This window comes from Protopterus annectens, chromosome 8.part1, assembly GCF_019279795.1.
Source record: "Protopterus annectens isolate FY-2018-M chromosome 8.part1, PAN1.0, whole genome shotgun sequence".
Classification (NCBI taxonomy): domain Eukaryota; kingdom Metazoa; phylum Chordata; order Ceratodontiformes; family Protopteridae; genus Protopterus; species Protopterus annectens.
The window spans coordinates 407,322,315-407,340,550 of record NC_056742.1 but is presented as its reverse complement, the minus strand read 5'-3'; the positions used below and the strand labels follow the sequence as shown (position 1 = coordinate 407,340,550).

Sequence of the window (18,236 nt, the reverse complement as noted above, 5' to 3'; positions counted from 1 at the left end):
CTTTCAAAACCTGTAAATCAGGTTAGTGAGTCCATGACAAGCTTCTTTCAAACCAGCAATTGCCTGGGCAACACGCAAGTGACTCATGCATACTTAACCACAGTTACTAAAATGGGGTTAACATGCACTGAATAAACAAAACTGGTGTTCACCTTCTTTGGTATATCATAGTTCATCAATGCTGAATGCACCTCTGCAGACAGACAGAGCGGAGACAGCAGCTGCCCGTTAATTTCATACGCTGCATGTTCCATACAAACATCGCTGTCATCGCTGCTCGACTGGTCCTCCCATTCATCATCTGAAGGTTCTGAACAGGAAAATGATAATTTGATATGCTAAAGAGTGATTTATAGATGCTAAACAAAACAAAAACATCTCAAAGAAAAATTTCTGCACAGCTAGATTTCATCTTATAATAGCAGCAGTGTGTTAAAGTTTCATTGCAGTCCAAGATTCGCAACCCAAGCCATGACAATATAAAATTAAGGACAATGTCATGTGTACTGCTTGCTGTTTATAAGGGGGGATACGACTACACACCGCTTTAGCTTAAGAAATGTCAGCTAATTATTACATTCATTTCTAAATGCCAAGATAAGTTTTTAATGGGTCTATATTGGTTCGAAACCCAACTTCAGAGAACGGCCATTCACAGAACACAAATCAGCGACCAGCCATACACTGAATGTTCACATCAGCGAATGTTTTTTCCAGGGATGTGAGTTAGTTGGCTAACATATGGAAATTTGCCATTTTCCCCACTGCAGTGCAATCTCGGAACTGACATATACAAGTAGGAGGGGTGTGGGTGGCGTAGCCCCCCACTTTGGTGGGTTTGATATACTGCAATGATTATATTGCTCAGTATGTTGGGCAACTAACTCACTTCCCTGGGAAACACATTCGCTGATGTGAACGTTCAACGAACGTCTGTTTGCTGATTTGTGTTCTATGAACAGCCGTTCACTGAAGTTGGGTTTCAACAAAGTGATGTAGACCCATTTTCAACATTATACTTCTCAAAATCAATAACAAAACAACAGCCTTTTATTACTCTAAGTTCGGCAGTGCACAGATGGTTTCACGTCAAGTCATTGAATGTAATTTTGGTGAATGGAAATAAAAAAAAGAAAAGAAAAACGTTTGCTGAAACCACAATCGATAATTAACTCAACAATTTTGTTCTTTGCCCCTCCCCACCCCCTGGACTTATATATACCAGCTATGAATTTGCACAACAGTGGAGAGAGAAAGCAAACTCCACAGTCGGTGAGTTTTGGTGAACAGCACTTGCTATTTTTGCGTTTGCTGAAATTACATTTGATGACACAATGTTGTCCCTGCACAAATAATATGCCTGACTTGTTGATTATTGCATTTCTCAGAATAAAAACAGTCTTGTGTTGGTTTTACGACTTATGTCACAAGATAACTTCAGGTACAGCACAATGTTTTGATCCGTAGTCCAAATAAGTGTATTTATACACAGCTGCTGGAAAAAGGCCACCTATAAATACCATTTTGGTTTATCTATACAGTAACGTTCTTAATTTATCAACACATTTTCAGCTTATCATAACTTAATATTTTGTAAGCAAATCCTTTTTTTAAGCTGCATTTCATTCGAGCATTAAGTGTCACATGCCAGGTTAATAAGGAAGTTCTAGAACCTAGCTTTGTGGTGAAAGGCATAAAAGCCATGACTACAACCCAGAGTATTATATTCATAAAATAGCAGGGAGTATTCCAAGAACCAAACCACACGAGAATGGAGAAAAGAGATTTTGCCGATAGGGATGACTGCAGTCAGGGATACAGATAATAGACAAGAGGGGGCAGGGATTTATTTAAGACAACTAGCAAAGGAACCAAGGTATTGGGAGCAAATAACTAATTTATTTGGCCTGCAAGTTATTGATTGTCTGATTGTCTTCCCTATCAGGGATTGATATCAGAGTATAGGCAGAGAGAAAGAAAAGGGGGGTTCTAAATGAAAGACCAGCACTGGTAGAGATTTTAATAGAATCTAGAACAGAAGCTGCCATTAAAAAAGGAATAATTAGTAAAGTATATAAAATATAGCATGATAACAATAACAATTAGAGGAGCTTAAAAAGGATTGGGAAGGGAGATTGGGTAAGTAATTCACAAAGAGACAATGAAGGATATATGTATATCTCCCAAACATGCAACAAGTCTAGAAGATTTAGGATTTTTGCCTGGAAGTGTTTACATACATATTTTTATACCCCAAGAAGACTACAAAGAATTTTTCCAAAGGTGGATAGCAAATGTTGGTGGTATAACGGGCAAGGAAGAGGTAGCTGGGAACATATTTTTGGGGAGTGTAATGAGCTGGCAGACCACTCTGTCAGAGATGCTGGGTAGGCAGATTGGACTGACTGGGGAGATTATTTTTTTTTAGTTATGCTACAGAACTGGAATTGCCTAGACATAGTAAAGCATTGCTGGCTGCCAAAAAGCAATTACTAGAAAATGGAAACCAAAGTCTAGACCAACTTTACTAAAAGTAGTTCATAGGTTCATAGGTTCATAGGTTAGTACTAAGCTAACTGCCCTTGTGAGCCATTTTAAGCCTAGCCAATTATCCCTTGTGAGACTCAAACCCTGTACTTTGTGCTTGCAAGCCAAACACCTTAACCATTAGGCCACCTAGTGAATATAGTAACACAGATAAAGCAACTGGAACTGGGATCTTTAGAAAAGGGAAGGCGCAAACTACATGGGAAAAAATAAGAATTGTTGGAACAATATATGCAGAGCAGGAAGAAGGTTTAAGAGGCAGGATTTGAATGAGCCATATAATGCTGAACTGACAATGACTGGATGGTTTATAAGTGATATATAATGTTTACAACTACAGTTGTTTCAATTGTGTCTGTGATGTAAACTGTTTGCAACTAAAGTGGTATCATTCTGCATGTTTTTCATTTATATAAATGTAAGATTGCCTTGTCATATGTGAAAATTTAATAAAGATGTTTGGAAAAAAATCTTGGGTTAAAGCTTAACTAGTGAGGAGTACAAGAGAGAAGGATTGCAGTGACGAAGATGACAAGTAACAGGAAAAAAACAAGTTTTATATTAGATGACAGGTATGACAAGGATAGCATGGATCTATAATGATTTCACATGACTTATAGCAAACACTAGGTATAAGATGATTTAATGACATAGTGTTTTTTGATTAAAGATGAATTTGTAGTTACCCAGCTTTTCCATGATCTAATATGAAATATACAAGTGAGGATTATTAAAACACTAAAAAAGAACATGAAAACAAGATGAATCGTTATAAAGGAGTAGGCAAATTAGCTTAGTTCTGAAAGCAGTATAGAACTGTTACAAAAGGGGGGGGGGTCTGTCATACAACTTAGGGTTATGTGATTGTTGTTACTTTTACCGGAAAGGGATAAAGAAAACATTATAAATTGCTACATATGTTCCATTGCTGATCTGTTCTTTATGGCTCTCAAATTCTCATAAATCTACAGGCTACACTAACAATTAAACTAGAATCCACTTACAACAAGCTAGCTAAATTTGCTGCTGAAATGCCATACTCATCACATCACTGCCTCGCTCTAAGAAAACTGAGCTGGTTAGAATTACCACATAACCTCCTCCTTTCTCAACTCCAGATAATTCATTCTATTCTTTACCACCCCACTTTTTGTCCCAGCATCTCCTCTATAATTTCCCACTACACCCCTGCAAGAACACTCCGGTGTTCTGAACAACATCTCCTGTCCATTCACAAACCCATGATTAACTCAGGAAAAAAACCTTTATAGCTCTCTGCCTGCTGTGAACTGCAATAAATTACCACTAGACATCAGTCTCCTTAGACACAAACCCCAATTCAGAAAGGCAGTAAAAAATCACTTAAGCAAAACTAAACTGTCAGTGCTATCTCCCACTTGGTTGACTCACCTCTCTTAGCTACTCTATCTCCTTTTTTCTAAATCTTTACAACTCTTTTTTTAAACTTTCCTTCCTCTTTGCTTGTTCTCTTTTACTATTCTTTTTGTTACTGAACCTCTTCTTCTTTCATACTATGCCAGTTTATCTTATCTCTAGTATGACTTAAACAGTCAAATTAATAAGTTTAGTAATCCTTTATTATTTGTGCCTACACTCTTATCAATCATGTTTGCCCTGTAATTATAACCATATATATTCTTGTACTCTGCATTGTTACCTACACATGCTATAATGTTTATTCTTATTTCCATGTATTTTTAACCTGCTTTAGTTATTCTATGTACGTTTCTTGTTTTATTATTGGATACCAAGTCAACTTTATTGTATGTATTTACTGTGGAGCTTTTCTCCCCGGGTCTCCACTGAAAAAGGGCTCTGTCCCAGCTGGACCAACCCGGTCAACAAATGTCAAATAAATAAATAATAGAAAAAAGAAAGATTGCTGTCCAACCAAAGAAAAGTCTCTGCAAACAGAAGAAATTAAGTCTAGCAAACTTCTGTGGTGTTACTGGACAGCTGTAGAAAAAGACCTGAAAATGGGAAAAGGAGCCCAAAATACTACAGACTGTATATATCATACCTCAGACGGGCAAAGAACTTTTGAAGGCAATCTATTTAATCCAAAGAGCTGAAGTTGCTTTAATAAAATGCAAAATTATTGCTACTCATCAAGAAACACAGTTCTAAATCAGCCAGAATATAACTGAAACTTGTGTGAGAAGGCAAATCAAAAAAACGGCAAGCACCAACAAGCACAACAACACACTTTGTCAGCGTATTTTTACTCAGACCAGGTGGATAAAGCATACAAAGAATTATAATTTGCTCTTAAAACAGCATTCCAGCTCTGGAAATAAGCTCTGAAATAAATATAACTTTCAGAAATACAGCTAAAAAGCCAACAGTCCAACTTGTCACAGAGTAAACAAGGCGGTATAAAAGGAAGAGCTCTTCAGCACTAGAACAAAACCAAGTGTAAGCTAAATTTTAAAAGTAATCATGCATCTTGAGGCCTGCATCACAAGGACAGACAACAAGCCATATATAACGAAGTGTTGTTCATCTATCAGAACAAAAGCACAGAAACTGTAAAATAGTGTCTTACACAAACACAATCTAAAAAAATGGCAACATAACCACATACTTTCGGTACAGAACAAAATAAAAATGCTATGCTACTGAAAGTTGCAACCTGTAGTTGCCAACCAATTCCTCTGTTATCTCATCTCACACTACTCAAAGACCAAAGTGGAAATGCACCTCCCACCTGATTATACTGACACTGAAAGACCTGAAGTGGGTTCCCCTTCCCCTCTGCAGGCACACTTTCCAGCAAAAGAGACTGCATATAAAAAGAGAACAGAAAGGGAAGACAATTTTGTTGGCTGCAGGAATACTAAAATAAGTAATCAGCATATAAGCTGATCTGCAAACAGACCTTCTGTAGTGGGTGACTGCTGCAATTTCTTCCTTGGATATCCTAGCTCAATACAATTCAGAATTTCCTCTAGCTCAAATGCTTAGGGCATGTCCACCTCAGTCCAGCACATATCAGGATGCCACAATCAGAAATGAGGGTGGCACATCCAGTTCCTCCACTTAAGACCAATCTCTGAGCACTCTGGCAGTAAAACCCAAATGACAAACACAAAAATATAAAAAATTACAGTTGTGTACCTACCATAAATGCACATGTTAGAGTGTATTCACTGTTGCAGTCATTACTCTTGGGTTATCCTACTGGCAGGCTACCCTCGGTCGGCCAGAATTCCAAAGTCTAGGTCCGGCGTCGGTTACTGTTGCCTCCTCCCTGACGTCAGTGCGCCAGGGGTATAAAAGATGCAGCCGACGCCATTTTCTTCAGTTTTTCTTGCCCCAGATGTCAGGTGCCCCCAAATTGGCAGGCTGCAAAATAAGCCAATAAAAATGCATGCACAAAAATAACATTTCCTTCATCTACAAGCAAATACACCACATAGGTTGTATAGGATACAGAGGTGCAGATAAGTCCCAGCAAAGAAAAGGGGGATGGTGGGTGGGTAACCTGGACTGCAACAGTGAATACACTCGAACATCTACATTTATGGTAGGTACACAATTGTACTATGTTCATCGTGTTTCACTGTTGCAGTCATTACTCTTGGGTTGAATCCCAAAGCTGAGGAAGGGTGGCCGAGATAAACAGGATTAGGAGAGGCTATGAGGCCCTGCAGGACTGCAGTGGCAAAGCCTGCTCTGGACTTAGAGTAAACAGGTAAGTGGTAGTGCTTTGTGAAGGTGTGCATTGAACTCCAAGTTGCAGCCTCTAAGATACCTTTGGTTGGTACTCCTCTGAGGAAGGCTGCTGAAGTGGCTGCTGCTCTGGTGGAATGAGGCCTAATGCCCTTAGGCACTGATTTGCCATGTTGAAAATAGCAGAAATGGATGCAATGGCCTATCCATTTAGAAATACTCTGTTTTGAGATGGCCCTTCCTTGTGATCCTGCAGCATATGACACTAAAAGTTGCTCAGTCTTTCTGAAAGCTTTAGTTCTGTCCAAGTAGAAGTGTAACTGCCTGTGTATGTCCAAAGAATGCAGAATTTTCTCACCCTTGTTCTGTGGCTTAGGATAAAAGGTTGGTAAGTGAATGGTTTGGTTAAGGGCCACACTGGACACCACCTTAGGCATAACTGTAGGATTTGTCCTCAGAGAAACCCTGTCTGGATGAAAGGTTCCACAGCCATGAGTGCTTGTAACTCCGAGACCCGCCTTGCAGAGGTTATTGCTAGGAGCAGAGCTGTTTTCCAGGATCAGGATAAGAATTTTATATCTGCTGTTGATGCTGACTCGAAAGGAGGCAGTGTGAGTTTTTCCAAAACATAATTGAGGTCCCAGGCTCCGTTGGTGCTCTCCTTTGAGGCCTATTGTTTTTGGCCCCTCTGAGGTACTGCCTTATTAAAGGATGAGAAAAGATAAGTGGTTCTGTATTGTAATGGGCTGAAATGACAGAGACATGAATCTTAATTGATGAGAAGGAAAGGCCTTTGTTCAGCATCTCAGTTAGGTATTGTAAAATCTGAGGGATATTTGGTACAAACGTGTCAATGCCTTGTTCCTGGTTCCAAGCACAGAATCTCTTCCATTTTTCTGCATAAGATTTTCTGGTGCTGGGCCTCCTGGCCTCCAAAATAACATTCATAACAGCTTTTGAAAGAGGGGTGTTCTGAATGGCTACATTATCTGCCATGCTGCCAGATTTAAGGTCCTGAGTTGGCTGTGCAGGATCTGATTGTTTTGTTGGGTCAGCAAGTGAGAAGTCTGAGGCAATATCCATGCTGGACCTTGAGACAAGCTCTTTAGGATTGGGTACCAGTACTGGCGTGGCCAGTCTGGTGCAATCAGTATCATTTTTGGCTTCTCTTGTCTGACCTTTAGGAGTACCCTGGAAGGAGAGGCAGTGGGGGAAAAGCATATACTGTTACATTTTTCCAGCTGAAGGATAGGGCGTCCACTTTCCATGTTTGCTTGTGATAAATCCTTGTGCAAAACCTCTGCAATTGGCAGTTGTGAGGGGAGGCAAATAGATCTATGTCTGGGTATCCCCATTTCCTTATTATCATGCTGAAGACTTGTGGATCCAGTTTCCATTCGTGGGGATCCATGAGGTTTCTGCTTAGTTCGTCTGTCAGATTATTTGTTTTTCCTGGCAGGAATTGTGCTTGCAGGTGAATTTGAAAAGCCAATGCTGTGTCCCATAAGGTCATTGCTTGTCTGCATAGGGGGTAGGAATGTGTACCTCCCTGTTTATGTACCACATGACCGTAGTGTTGTCTGTCTTCATCAGTAACTGTCCTGGATGAAGCAGGTCCTTGAAAGCTGTCAGGGCATTTTGAACAGCTAGCATCTCTTTTTGATTGATGTGAAGATGCATCTGGTTTGCAGACCATGTGCCCTGAATATGTTTTCCTGCCATATGGGCTCCCCAGGCATAATCTGATGCATCCGTTGTCGGTGTCTGTCTGGCTGTGGGTAAACTGAATGGCAGACCCTTGTTGTGGTGACAGGCTTCTGCCCACCATTGAAACTCCTGTTGTAGGCAGAGAATGAGTGCCATTACTGTCTCCAGGCTGTGAATGCTGAGTCCAAACACTTTTTAGGTACCATTGTAGTTTCCTCATATGCAGTCTGGCATATGGAATTAGTAGAATGCAAGATGCCATGAAACCCACGGCCTGCAGGATTTTCCTTGCAGATAAGTGGGTTTGTGTTGCCAATTTCTTGAAGTAAGTAGTCAGATGCTTTTATTTGTCTGGCGTGAGATAAGCCATCTGGGCAGTTGTATTTAAGCTTGCACCCAGGAATATTATCTCTTGAGAGGGCACTAGGTTTGATTTTTTTTCGTTTACTGTGTACCCTAGGCCAATTAGTAATCTTTTTACAAACGCCAGATGCTTCAGAAGAATGTCTTTGTTCTCTGCTTGAATTAGGCAGTCGTCCAAGTAGGGATATATTTGAATTCCTTTTTGTCTGCAAAACCCTATTACTGGTGCCAGGCATTCTGTGAAGACCCTGGGTGCAGTAGATAAGCCAAAGGGCAGTGCAGAAAATTGGTAATGCATTGAGCCAGCTATGAATCTGAGGTATCTTCTGCAAGATTGTCTGATTGGCACATGCAGGTATGCCTCTTTTTGGTCCAAAGTTACGAGCCAAGCCTTCTTGTCCAGCATGGGCAGTACCTGCTGTAGAGCCAATATCTTGAATTTTGGAACTTCCAGAAACTTATTTAAAATTGATAGGTCCAGAATTGGTCTCCAGGTTTTGTCCTTTCTGGGTACTAGAAAAAGTCTGGAGTAAATTCCTTGCCCCTGCTCTTGTTGTGGTACTTGCTGAATGGCCCTCATGTCCATGAGGGCTGTAATTTGTTTTTGCGCCTCTGCCCATTGATTGTGTGGCAGGTCTGGCATACCTTTTGACCTTGGTAGGGTGTGAAAATGGAACCTGTAGCCTTGGGACACTATGTTCAGGACCCATTTGTCCTGGGTAACCATTTGCCAATTTGATGAAAAAAGGGTTAGTTTTCCCCCTAAGGGGGCTACCAAAAGGAAAGTGCTTGGATCTGGAAGAGGAAAGTCATTGGGACTGTTTCCTGTAAGGCTGTGATTTGTCTTCTCTGCTTTTGGAGATATGAGCACCCCATTGTTTAGGCCTGTATGAGCCTTGGGGCTGAGATCTGCCTCTGGGATGCCTGTATCTGCCTCTTTGTGGCCTGTCTGACACTGGAAAGGACCAATTTTTAGTGGGCCAGTTCCTGCTAAACCTGGGTGGCTGCACCTGTAAGAAATCCTTGACTGTCTGCATGGATTTTGCTTTATCCTCCATTTTTTTCAACACCTCTTCTGCTTTAGTACCAAACAAAGTATCATGCTGTAATGGTGCATCTAATAATTTTGCTTTAACATGATCAGGCAGATTCTGTTCCTTTAACCAGGCATGCCTTCTAATAACAGAACCTGTAACAGCGGCCCTGCAAGAGGCCTCCAGTGAATCATAACCACATTGCAAAGTATGCTTTCCCACTTGTTCAGCTGCATGCAATAAATCCTGCAATTCTTTGTTCTCTGAACCTTCAGTATTTGTCAACAATTTCTGTTTAAGCAGTGACATTAAATATTGCTGATATTTAAGCATATGAAACTGACAATTTAAAGCCCTTACAGCCAGGGTAGCAGAAGTGTAGACTTTTTTCCCCCCCGTCTGTCTAGAGCCCTAGAATCCCTATCAGAAGGGACAGGGTTTTTTGCAGTGGAAGCTTTAACCCCTTTGGGACCCTGAGATATAGTTTCTGGGTCAGCAGCTGGGTTTTTATATAGGAATTTATGAGAATCCGGGACCCTGTATTACCTGTCTAGCTTAGCAGGTGCAGGGGGTAAAGAGTCAGGGGACAGGCCGGACTCTGAGAATACATCATCTACAATATGCAGGACAGGTGGAATAGCAAGGGGTCTGTGCTGAGGATGTAGCAGAAAGTCTCTGAGCCTTTTCTTAAATTCAGAATAATCTTGGCTCTCCCAGTGGAAATGCTCCCTCATGGTATGCAGGGTTTCCCCAAAAGAATAATCCTCAGGAAGAGAGGCTGAAGGAATGGATTCTTCAGCATCATAATCCTCATAGGGAAGCATGGATTAATCCTGTTCAGAAGAGGAATCGGAGGAAATAGAAACCTGATCAGAAGAATCATACTCAGTCTCTTGCCTAGGCCTCTTATCAGGAGGGGGATGGGAGCCCCTGATCAAACTAATTAGGTCTTCGGCCATTTTGATCATCTGTTTTTTAGGCATGGAAGTCTGAGAAGGAGAATGCTGTACTTGTTTCTTTGTCTTTAGAGCTGCTTTAGTCTTTTGTCTTTGAGGCTGAAGAGGGCTTAATATATAGTTGTGTAGGTCTGAAGACACCCTCAGAAGCCGATGCCTGCTCAGCGGCTCCGGACCAATCTGAGGGAATGATTTCCGAGTGTCCAATACCTTGAGTTTCCAGAGGCCCAGTCGGCTCAACGTGGGAGTCAGAAGTGGCCTGTGGCTCTGAGGTACCGGGTGCCAGGGGCTGCGAAAGAGCCTCACTGAGAACCGGCGACTGGCCTAGCAGAGGCTTCGTCGTCGGTTTTGGACCTCGGATGCCTATCCTTTTCCTTGTCCTTGTCCTTGCGTTTTTTGTAAACTCCGGCTGTCAGTTAGTCCGACGGCATTATATAATTAAATCTTCGGCCAAAGTAATGAAATGCAAAATCGAACCGACGCTTGATAGTGTGTTGGTTAAATCTAGCACAAAACCAACAGCTAGCAATGTTGTGATCAGGGCCTAGGCAAGGAATACAGTAAGAGTGAAAATCCTTATGAGGTATTTGCTTCCCACAAGAAATACAATTGTTAACTTTTTCTGACATCGGTCTGGAGCAAGAAAAAAAGTTTCCCCAACGGGGTACTTAGCTTTAATGAAGGCTTCGGTTCTGAAATTCAGATTTGAAAATCTCAAGAGTTGGCTGACCGGCACTTGAGAACTGCTTTTGCTTCGGGCACCGCGCAGCAAGAAAGACTGAAGAAAATGGCGTCAGCTGCATCTTTTACACCCCTGGCACACTGACATCAGGAAGGAGGCGACAGCAACTGATGCCGGACCTAGACTTTGGAATTCTGGCTGACCGAGAGTAGCCTACCAGCAGGATAACCCAAGAGTAATGACTGCAACAGTGAAACATGACGAACATCAGGGAAATCTATCCATTGGCACTGGTGGCAAAAGGCCGCGCAGCTGTCAATTCATTTGAAAATGGCTTAGTTAGGCAGGGTATGCTCCTCTCTACCTAGGGCAATGATGATAAACTGCTGTGTCTTCCTGAACTCATGCATTGTTCCTCAGGTAAGACCTGAATTGGTGGCCTATGCTCCATTTGTTAAAGGCTTTCTCATGAGCTGTGAACTGCAGTAAACAAAGGTATTAAGTCTCGTGTGAAAACTGCCCACTGTAAAGAAAGCAGGGAGATGGAAGAAGTGGTTTAAAGGCAACTATGAAACTACTTTCGGGTATAAACAAGGATTACTGTACAGGGCCATCTGATCCTTGTGAAACACCAAATAAGATTGCATACAAATAAAGGCCTGCAGCTTTCAGATCCTTCAAGTGGAGCTGGCAACCAATGAGAAGAGAAATACCCAAAAGAAACCTCAGAACCACTGAGCCATTCAATTCAGGTGGACAAATCTGCCAGTCATGGAGTTCAATTCCCAAGGAAGAAGAGGGTTCTTAAAATGAGGACAAATTGTGGGACCACGGTTCTGTTGTCCATGAGATTCGTGTCCAGAGATATTAATGGCAAGCTAAGTGACCATGGTATAACTGTGAAACAAGTTATACATCCATCTCCGACAGGTGCCAAGTGTAAAGATGATCCTTACTTGATGTGTTCCAAGACACCTGTCAACCCAGGTGAAAAACATTTTTAATATGGCAGAATATAAGTCTGGCGAGTGAAGACTTCTTGGAAGCTTCAATCACTGCTGGGATTCTCACTAAAAACATGAAATGTGAATGAGGAGCCCTGCAATGAGGTAAAGTTGCACACTGTCTCAACTGAAGGAGTTGGTCTTTAACTTGTACTCTAGTTTCTTGACATGTCAGGGACCTAAATGCCTTAAAGCACACCCTTCTCTGCCATTACTGTTGGCGCTGTGGATGTGTTTTACTCTTTCTGCACTGAAATTTTTCACGGAGACATGAAATCAAAGAGAATAGGTGAAAGGCATGCATGGATCCTCTCTGCCATGGGTCTACCTTTATCTTACTAAACCAAGCTGAACAGGGAAAGGAACAAATTCGCCTGTGAAGTGAAAATGTTGATCGTGGAGAAGCTTCTCTCTTGGAAGACTCTGTCAAGAGAACTTCTTTATCTTCAGTTCTGGAGCTACACCTCACATCTGACAGTGCACTATAGCACTCAACAGTGTTGATAAGTCGGTCTTTGACACAGTTTCATCAGAAGATGTAATCAGTCTATTTATATTAGGAACTTGAAAAAAAAATGCTTTCGTGTAACAAACAGGTTAAATTACAAAATAATACAGTTCTTAACAACAGCTTTAGCAATTACAGTACATCCTTGTAAAGCTCCACAGAGGATTTTTAATGCAAATCATTATTTGCAGTCACTTAACAGGTTTCAGCACATATATATTTTGGCAAGTTCCACTCAATAGTTCCTTTCTCTGTTCAGACTTCAGAAATATCTTAAACTTCATACTGCAAAGACAGTTTCCAGTTTGATTCCCCCTTTCAGTCTTAATTTCCCTGGGTACTCCTCAACAATCCTTTCTCAACTCAACACTGAAGAAAACAGGAATTGAATATCTATCCATCCATCCCTCGTATTTATCAAAAGACGCCTGCTCTTTCCGAAGGCTTGCCTGCGTGTTCTGTCTTGGCCTTAAAGCACAGTGTTCTCTAGGTTCAGGAACTAACTATCCACAGCGTTCATTTCTCCAAAAACATGAACAGGCTATTAGAGTGATGACTCAGTCTAAACCACATTACTAGACTCGCACTGCATCTCTACCTAAAGGGCACAAAGTACAAGCTGCCCGGTTTGCTCATTTCCGTTGCCACTACATGGCTGCCTGGAGGGGTCTCTGTTCTCAACTCTTAGGCAAGGAATACTGACTATATATCCAGCCGGTTTTACACAGAATCTCATTTTCCTTGGAATTCCACTTTCCATGAAAAAGACAGAAGCCTGGGTGCACTCTCAAACTGTCTAACAAAGCATGCATCATTACGATTTGTTAGGTTCTGCTGCAAGAATTAAAGGTCCATTCCAGAGCCCACTGACAAGTCTATAACACTAAAACATCGATAAGGATAAAAAGACTTTAATCCCAGTTGCACCTTACAGTCACCGACAACATCTTCATACTCCATGTGTGAATGGAAATCTGAAGCGTTTAGCCACCAAAGAGTACAGCAGAGCTTTACCTGAATTCTCTTCAGCATTCTCACTCATGTTCCCAAAACTATTACTTCCTGGATCCTCTCTCTGGCCAGAAATAACAGGCACTAAAGAGTGTCCAAGTTGTCCTTAGGAAGGCCACCACCAGACCAGAGTCATAAAGTACTACCAATTTAAGGAGACTCCTTGGGTCTGCAGACCGGCAGAGTGCCCAAATAAGGGCTGCAACCAAGGAGTTTCTAAATTAAACACTAGGAACTGGGTAGGGGAACATAAAGCTCTTTCTACTACAAAGTTTCTCACATGGGAGAGACCAAACATAAGCATCTTGTACTGAAAGCAAAGCCCACAATAAGTGAAAGAAAGAAACCTCTCATGCAGACCTAAGACATTAACATGCCAAAGGGCATTCATCATGTCCAGTTGCACCATTCAGGTACTAAGCAGCAGAAGGCTTGAGGACTAATCCCCAGAACTTAAAGTTCCAGATAAGGTAACCAAAGTCAATGAGGTACAAGATGGAACAAAAGTTTCTTGCATCATTCAGAAGAAGGAAAAGGTGGTAAAAAACCTTCTGAATTTCTCCAACACAGAAAGGTTCTTTGGATCCTTTGCTAAGTAGTCTCAAACAGGTACAACAGCTCCAGGAGCAATACGATCCCAAAACAAAGCTCTTACTTAAAGACTGATAATTTCAAAATGTGTCCATCCAGGCTCACATTCAGAAGCCATTTGCTTGACCCAACGGCACACCAGGTTGGAGCAAAGTCGGACACTTTGCTTATTTAGACAGCCCTGTAGAGTACTCAGGAAAACAGCTACTGTGTTGAAGGCATCATCTTCCTCAAAGACTGGTGAAGATGAGGAGGCAAAGCTGCCAGTCTCTTAGAAGCCATTCTTGCTTTAAGGGAAGGGATACATTCTTTGAGACATGTGGTGGCACCGAAGAGGAGGAACACATGGGGTCAGATGTCACATAGCATTTCAAACAGGTCAATACCAACTTTCTCTTCTGGAAGTTATCAACAAGGTTAGTGGACACCTGCTCAAAGAAGATATCAGCCCTGAAAAAGGCATGTAGAATGGCTTGCCAGTGCATATCCTCAAAGGAGGACAGTGTAAACAATGACATCTGATATAGACATACTCCTTAGCCTATTGTTCTAGCCGGGGAGGGGGGTCAGCCCAGTGAAAAACTACAGAAAGCTACATGACAGCTCACCACAGAAGCTATACTAAAAGTCTCTTCCGGAACCTCACTGATCCCAGACTTGGTTGGCCAGTTTTTCCACGCTTGATCCTCTAATCAGGAATGAAAACATAAAAGGTAAGATACATACAGGAGCTTATTCTCAGAGTGCCACTGGAGAAAACTCTCCTACTTGCCCTGCCAGAAGTCTTGGACTCTTGTTGTGTCTTTCGGCTTTTCCCGGTTAGGGGTCGCCACAGCGGAACTCCGGTCTGCTAATGATTGGTAGTTGATTTTTAAGTGCCAAGTTACCAGCCCTGACGCACAACCTTCAACGAAGGTACGCCCATTCATGCATGTCTCCACACAGAAGACGCTCTAGCTGAGAATCGAACCAGATAGCATCTTACTGTGAGATGACAACGCTGCTGCAGCACCAGCACAGCGGATAAAGTGAAAAAGTCTGGTAGCCTTTGGGACCTATACTGAGTCATATGGATTACAAAGGAGTTTGCCCTGAGGATCCTTTATTTAGAATATCACTCCACTTTGTTGGAGGACAGGTTTGTACAGGGCATTTGCCTTCCTGAAGACAAAACAAGTGTAGACTCCAGAAGCTTCTAGATTGCTTATGTAGCATTGTTCATGATATGCTCCATATGGGGATAACCAAAGATTCCTTACGTTTAAGCCTATATACTGGATTAGGCACGTCTGTGGAAAAAGCAGGTTATAAATAGACCAGTCCATAGCAAACATCAAAAGCCTGAGGATCCACCTAAAGGAGAGAGTCAGACAGAGCCTCAGACAGGGCCTCAGGCAGTGGAGATCTCATTTTTCTTCTCCATCTTATGGAAAAAGATGACCTCTGGATTATCAGAATCCTTCTCATGGGGAAAAGAGGCACAGAGATCCTCTCATCTACCACCAGCTCCAAGAGAGGCAGCTTATCCTCACCCAGTGCACAAGGTGACAAGCTTAAACAAATGCTGGGCAAGTGAGCACTGGTACCAGTTTGAAGGTAGTGCCAGGTCCTTAAGACTTCAAATACAGCCTGTTCTACAATCACTGCTTCTTAAGGATACACTCTTGCATTCAGAAGGACAAGTCTCAACCACTGAAGTGTCTAGGCCATCTTTGTGTGCCTAAATGGTAACAAAACACTAGCAGGTGTTTCCTCAACCCTAGAAGGCATGCCTCACTTAAACCAGGGTGTGGGGCTAGAGGATTTAAACCCCTAAAACTAGAATTTAATCAAACAGCCTTCTCTAAGGGACACCAAGGCTTGTTTCAAGTGAGCCAACTATGTCATCAGGTTCTGAATACATGACCAAGGAAAAGTCAATGTAGGCACACTATGAAGTAAACGGTTTGCTAGGATGCATCACCACACTCCTCTCATTGCCAGTGACCTTAGTAAGCTGGACTCCTCACTAGTGGAAAACAGCTCTCACAACTCATGAACACTATAACAGCATCTTGGGGATTTTGCTGGAAAGAGTTCTTTCAGATGTCTGACACATGACTGTATTACTTTCTCCCATCTGTCTAGCACCAATTAAACATCATAAGGAGGATGCTCCTGATGACCTTTGCTGTAAGCATCCCCAAAGTCATAATCCTCAAACAGCTGATGCAGACCTCAATCTTCTGTTTGCATCACTGCACATAGCCAGACTAAAGTATTGGCATTTGTGGCAATGTTTCACATTCTGCTCCTTTCATGGGCAAAAAAAGGCAGCATCTTATTAGTTTTCTGATGACTGCAGGAACGCATGAAAGGTTTTGGTATTTTAGACACAAACTTAACATCAACATCAGAACTCTCTGACTAGCACAAAAAGAAATGGTGACTGCCGGGTTACAAGGGCTCTCCAAGGCTGTTTGGCTTTATGTTGTATGGAAAAAACTGGTATGTCCCCAAAAAAGTGAAGTAGAGATTTTGAATAGTGTAACACATGAAGATATCACAAGCAGAAATTTCAACAGCCACCTACTGCACAAGACCTCCAAAGAAAGATCCAACATCCTAAGGAATTCGAGGAAGACTTCAAAATGAGACAACAGAGAGAAGAGAAACTCTGCAGTCACTAAAGCTGAGCCATCTAATGTAAGACTGCTATATGGAAGTGGGCTAGTACAACTGAACATTGTTAATAAGTTAGACACAGAAGGCACAGCTAAAAATCAGCTTAGAGCAGTTTCTCAGTCAGTCAGCTATTTCCTATAAGGAAGCAGAGCTTGTACATGCAGGCAGAGGCCTTCAAAAAAATGATCCGATTGGTTTAGAGCTAAAGATAGACTGTGCAAATCCAGCTAATCTTCAGGACATAACAGTCTGTTCTCAGGCTAGATACACTTGAGTTTACATTATGCTTCTTGAAAGACAAACTCCTTGTCCTGAGTTAATGTCCCGAAAAGGCCTATATGAAAGGAAATAAAGGTCTGTGTTTCTTCGGACAAGTGTGCTGGCCCTGACTAAAGACAAAGGTCTTGTTTATGATGGAGAGTCCCTTCTACTCTCCATGAGACAGCTGTGATACCCTCCAAAACAATGTTTAAACTCAACAAACATAGTAACGACCCATCTCAAAGTCATTCTTCCTGCTCTAGAAGGTAAACAGGATGGTTGCAGAGCAGCAGAAGAGCCACCAGACTACACAAGACCTTTAAGATTCGCCCCAGTTCAGAATGATGAGCAAATAAAGCATTGAGATAGTAGTGTTCCAGGTGACTCAAAGTCCTCCTGATGAAGGACCACAAACAGCTCCATAACTGTAATCCTTTCTTACTTTTCCGAATTTGATACTTGATCATGACAGTGCAAAAGCACTTAGACCAGTTAGAGCAGCTCACAGGGAAAGCTCTAGCTATTTTGATCTTACCAACTAAGCCTACTGCAGAGAATGGGAAGAGAAGTCCTTCATTTCTGACTATTCACCATTGCTTGGAATCACCCACAGCACTGTATTATACCATACAGTTGCTGTTGTTCAGGACAATACAATGAAATATGGACTGCGTTTTCTTTTTATTGTTGTGTTCCTGGTACCCAAACTTATGCAAGTTTTGAACCTAGTTGTGTGCAACTATCACATGTTTTACAATGTAAAACGCAGACCCTTCCTTAGAAGACAAGGGGCTAACAACAACTGCACTGTGAAAAAAATAAAGTTTTAATTATGAATCCACATAGTTTGGCGACAAGAAGATTCACAACATAGTTTAATGGCTTGGCGGCTGGCACTTGCTTTGGGAGATGAAGAGGCAGTTCTGGGCACTACCAGATCATAAAAGAAAGCAGCTGGTGATGGTTAGCATGTCTGTTTTTCATCTAAGAAATGATATATGTGATACCTTAAACCTCCTGTAATGGAGGCCCTTGGGATACATGCAAATGACACCTTAAGGATATCAAGTGTTTCAGCTATATGGATTCTGAATGTTCGTGACTTTTTTACTTTTTAACTCTTTATGGTTACATTCAGGCCAATAAAGCCAAACCCCTCTAAATGTGGATATGGATCTTTCATCCTTTTCAATGACCTCATCAGCACAGCATAAG

At 41.7% G+C, this 18,236-nt stretch overlaps 1 protein-coding gene across 2 annotated transcripts in view; it reads right to left on the bottom strand.

Moving 5' to 3' along the window:
• Positions 1 to 18,236, bottom strand: part of HEATR3 (HEAT repeat containing 3) — a 603,471-nt gene that overhangs the window by 212,543 nt on the left and 372,692 nt on the right. For both annotated transcript variants that reach the window (XM_044081978.1, XM_044081979.1), the window contains one exon: positions 153 to 310. In XM_044081978.1, the coding sequence (XP_043937913.1) occupies positions 153 to 310 (158 nt within the window). The remainder of the gene's footprint in view (positions 1 to 152; positions 311 to 18,236) is intronic.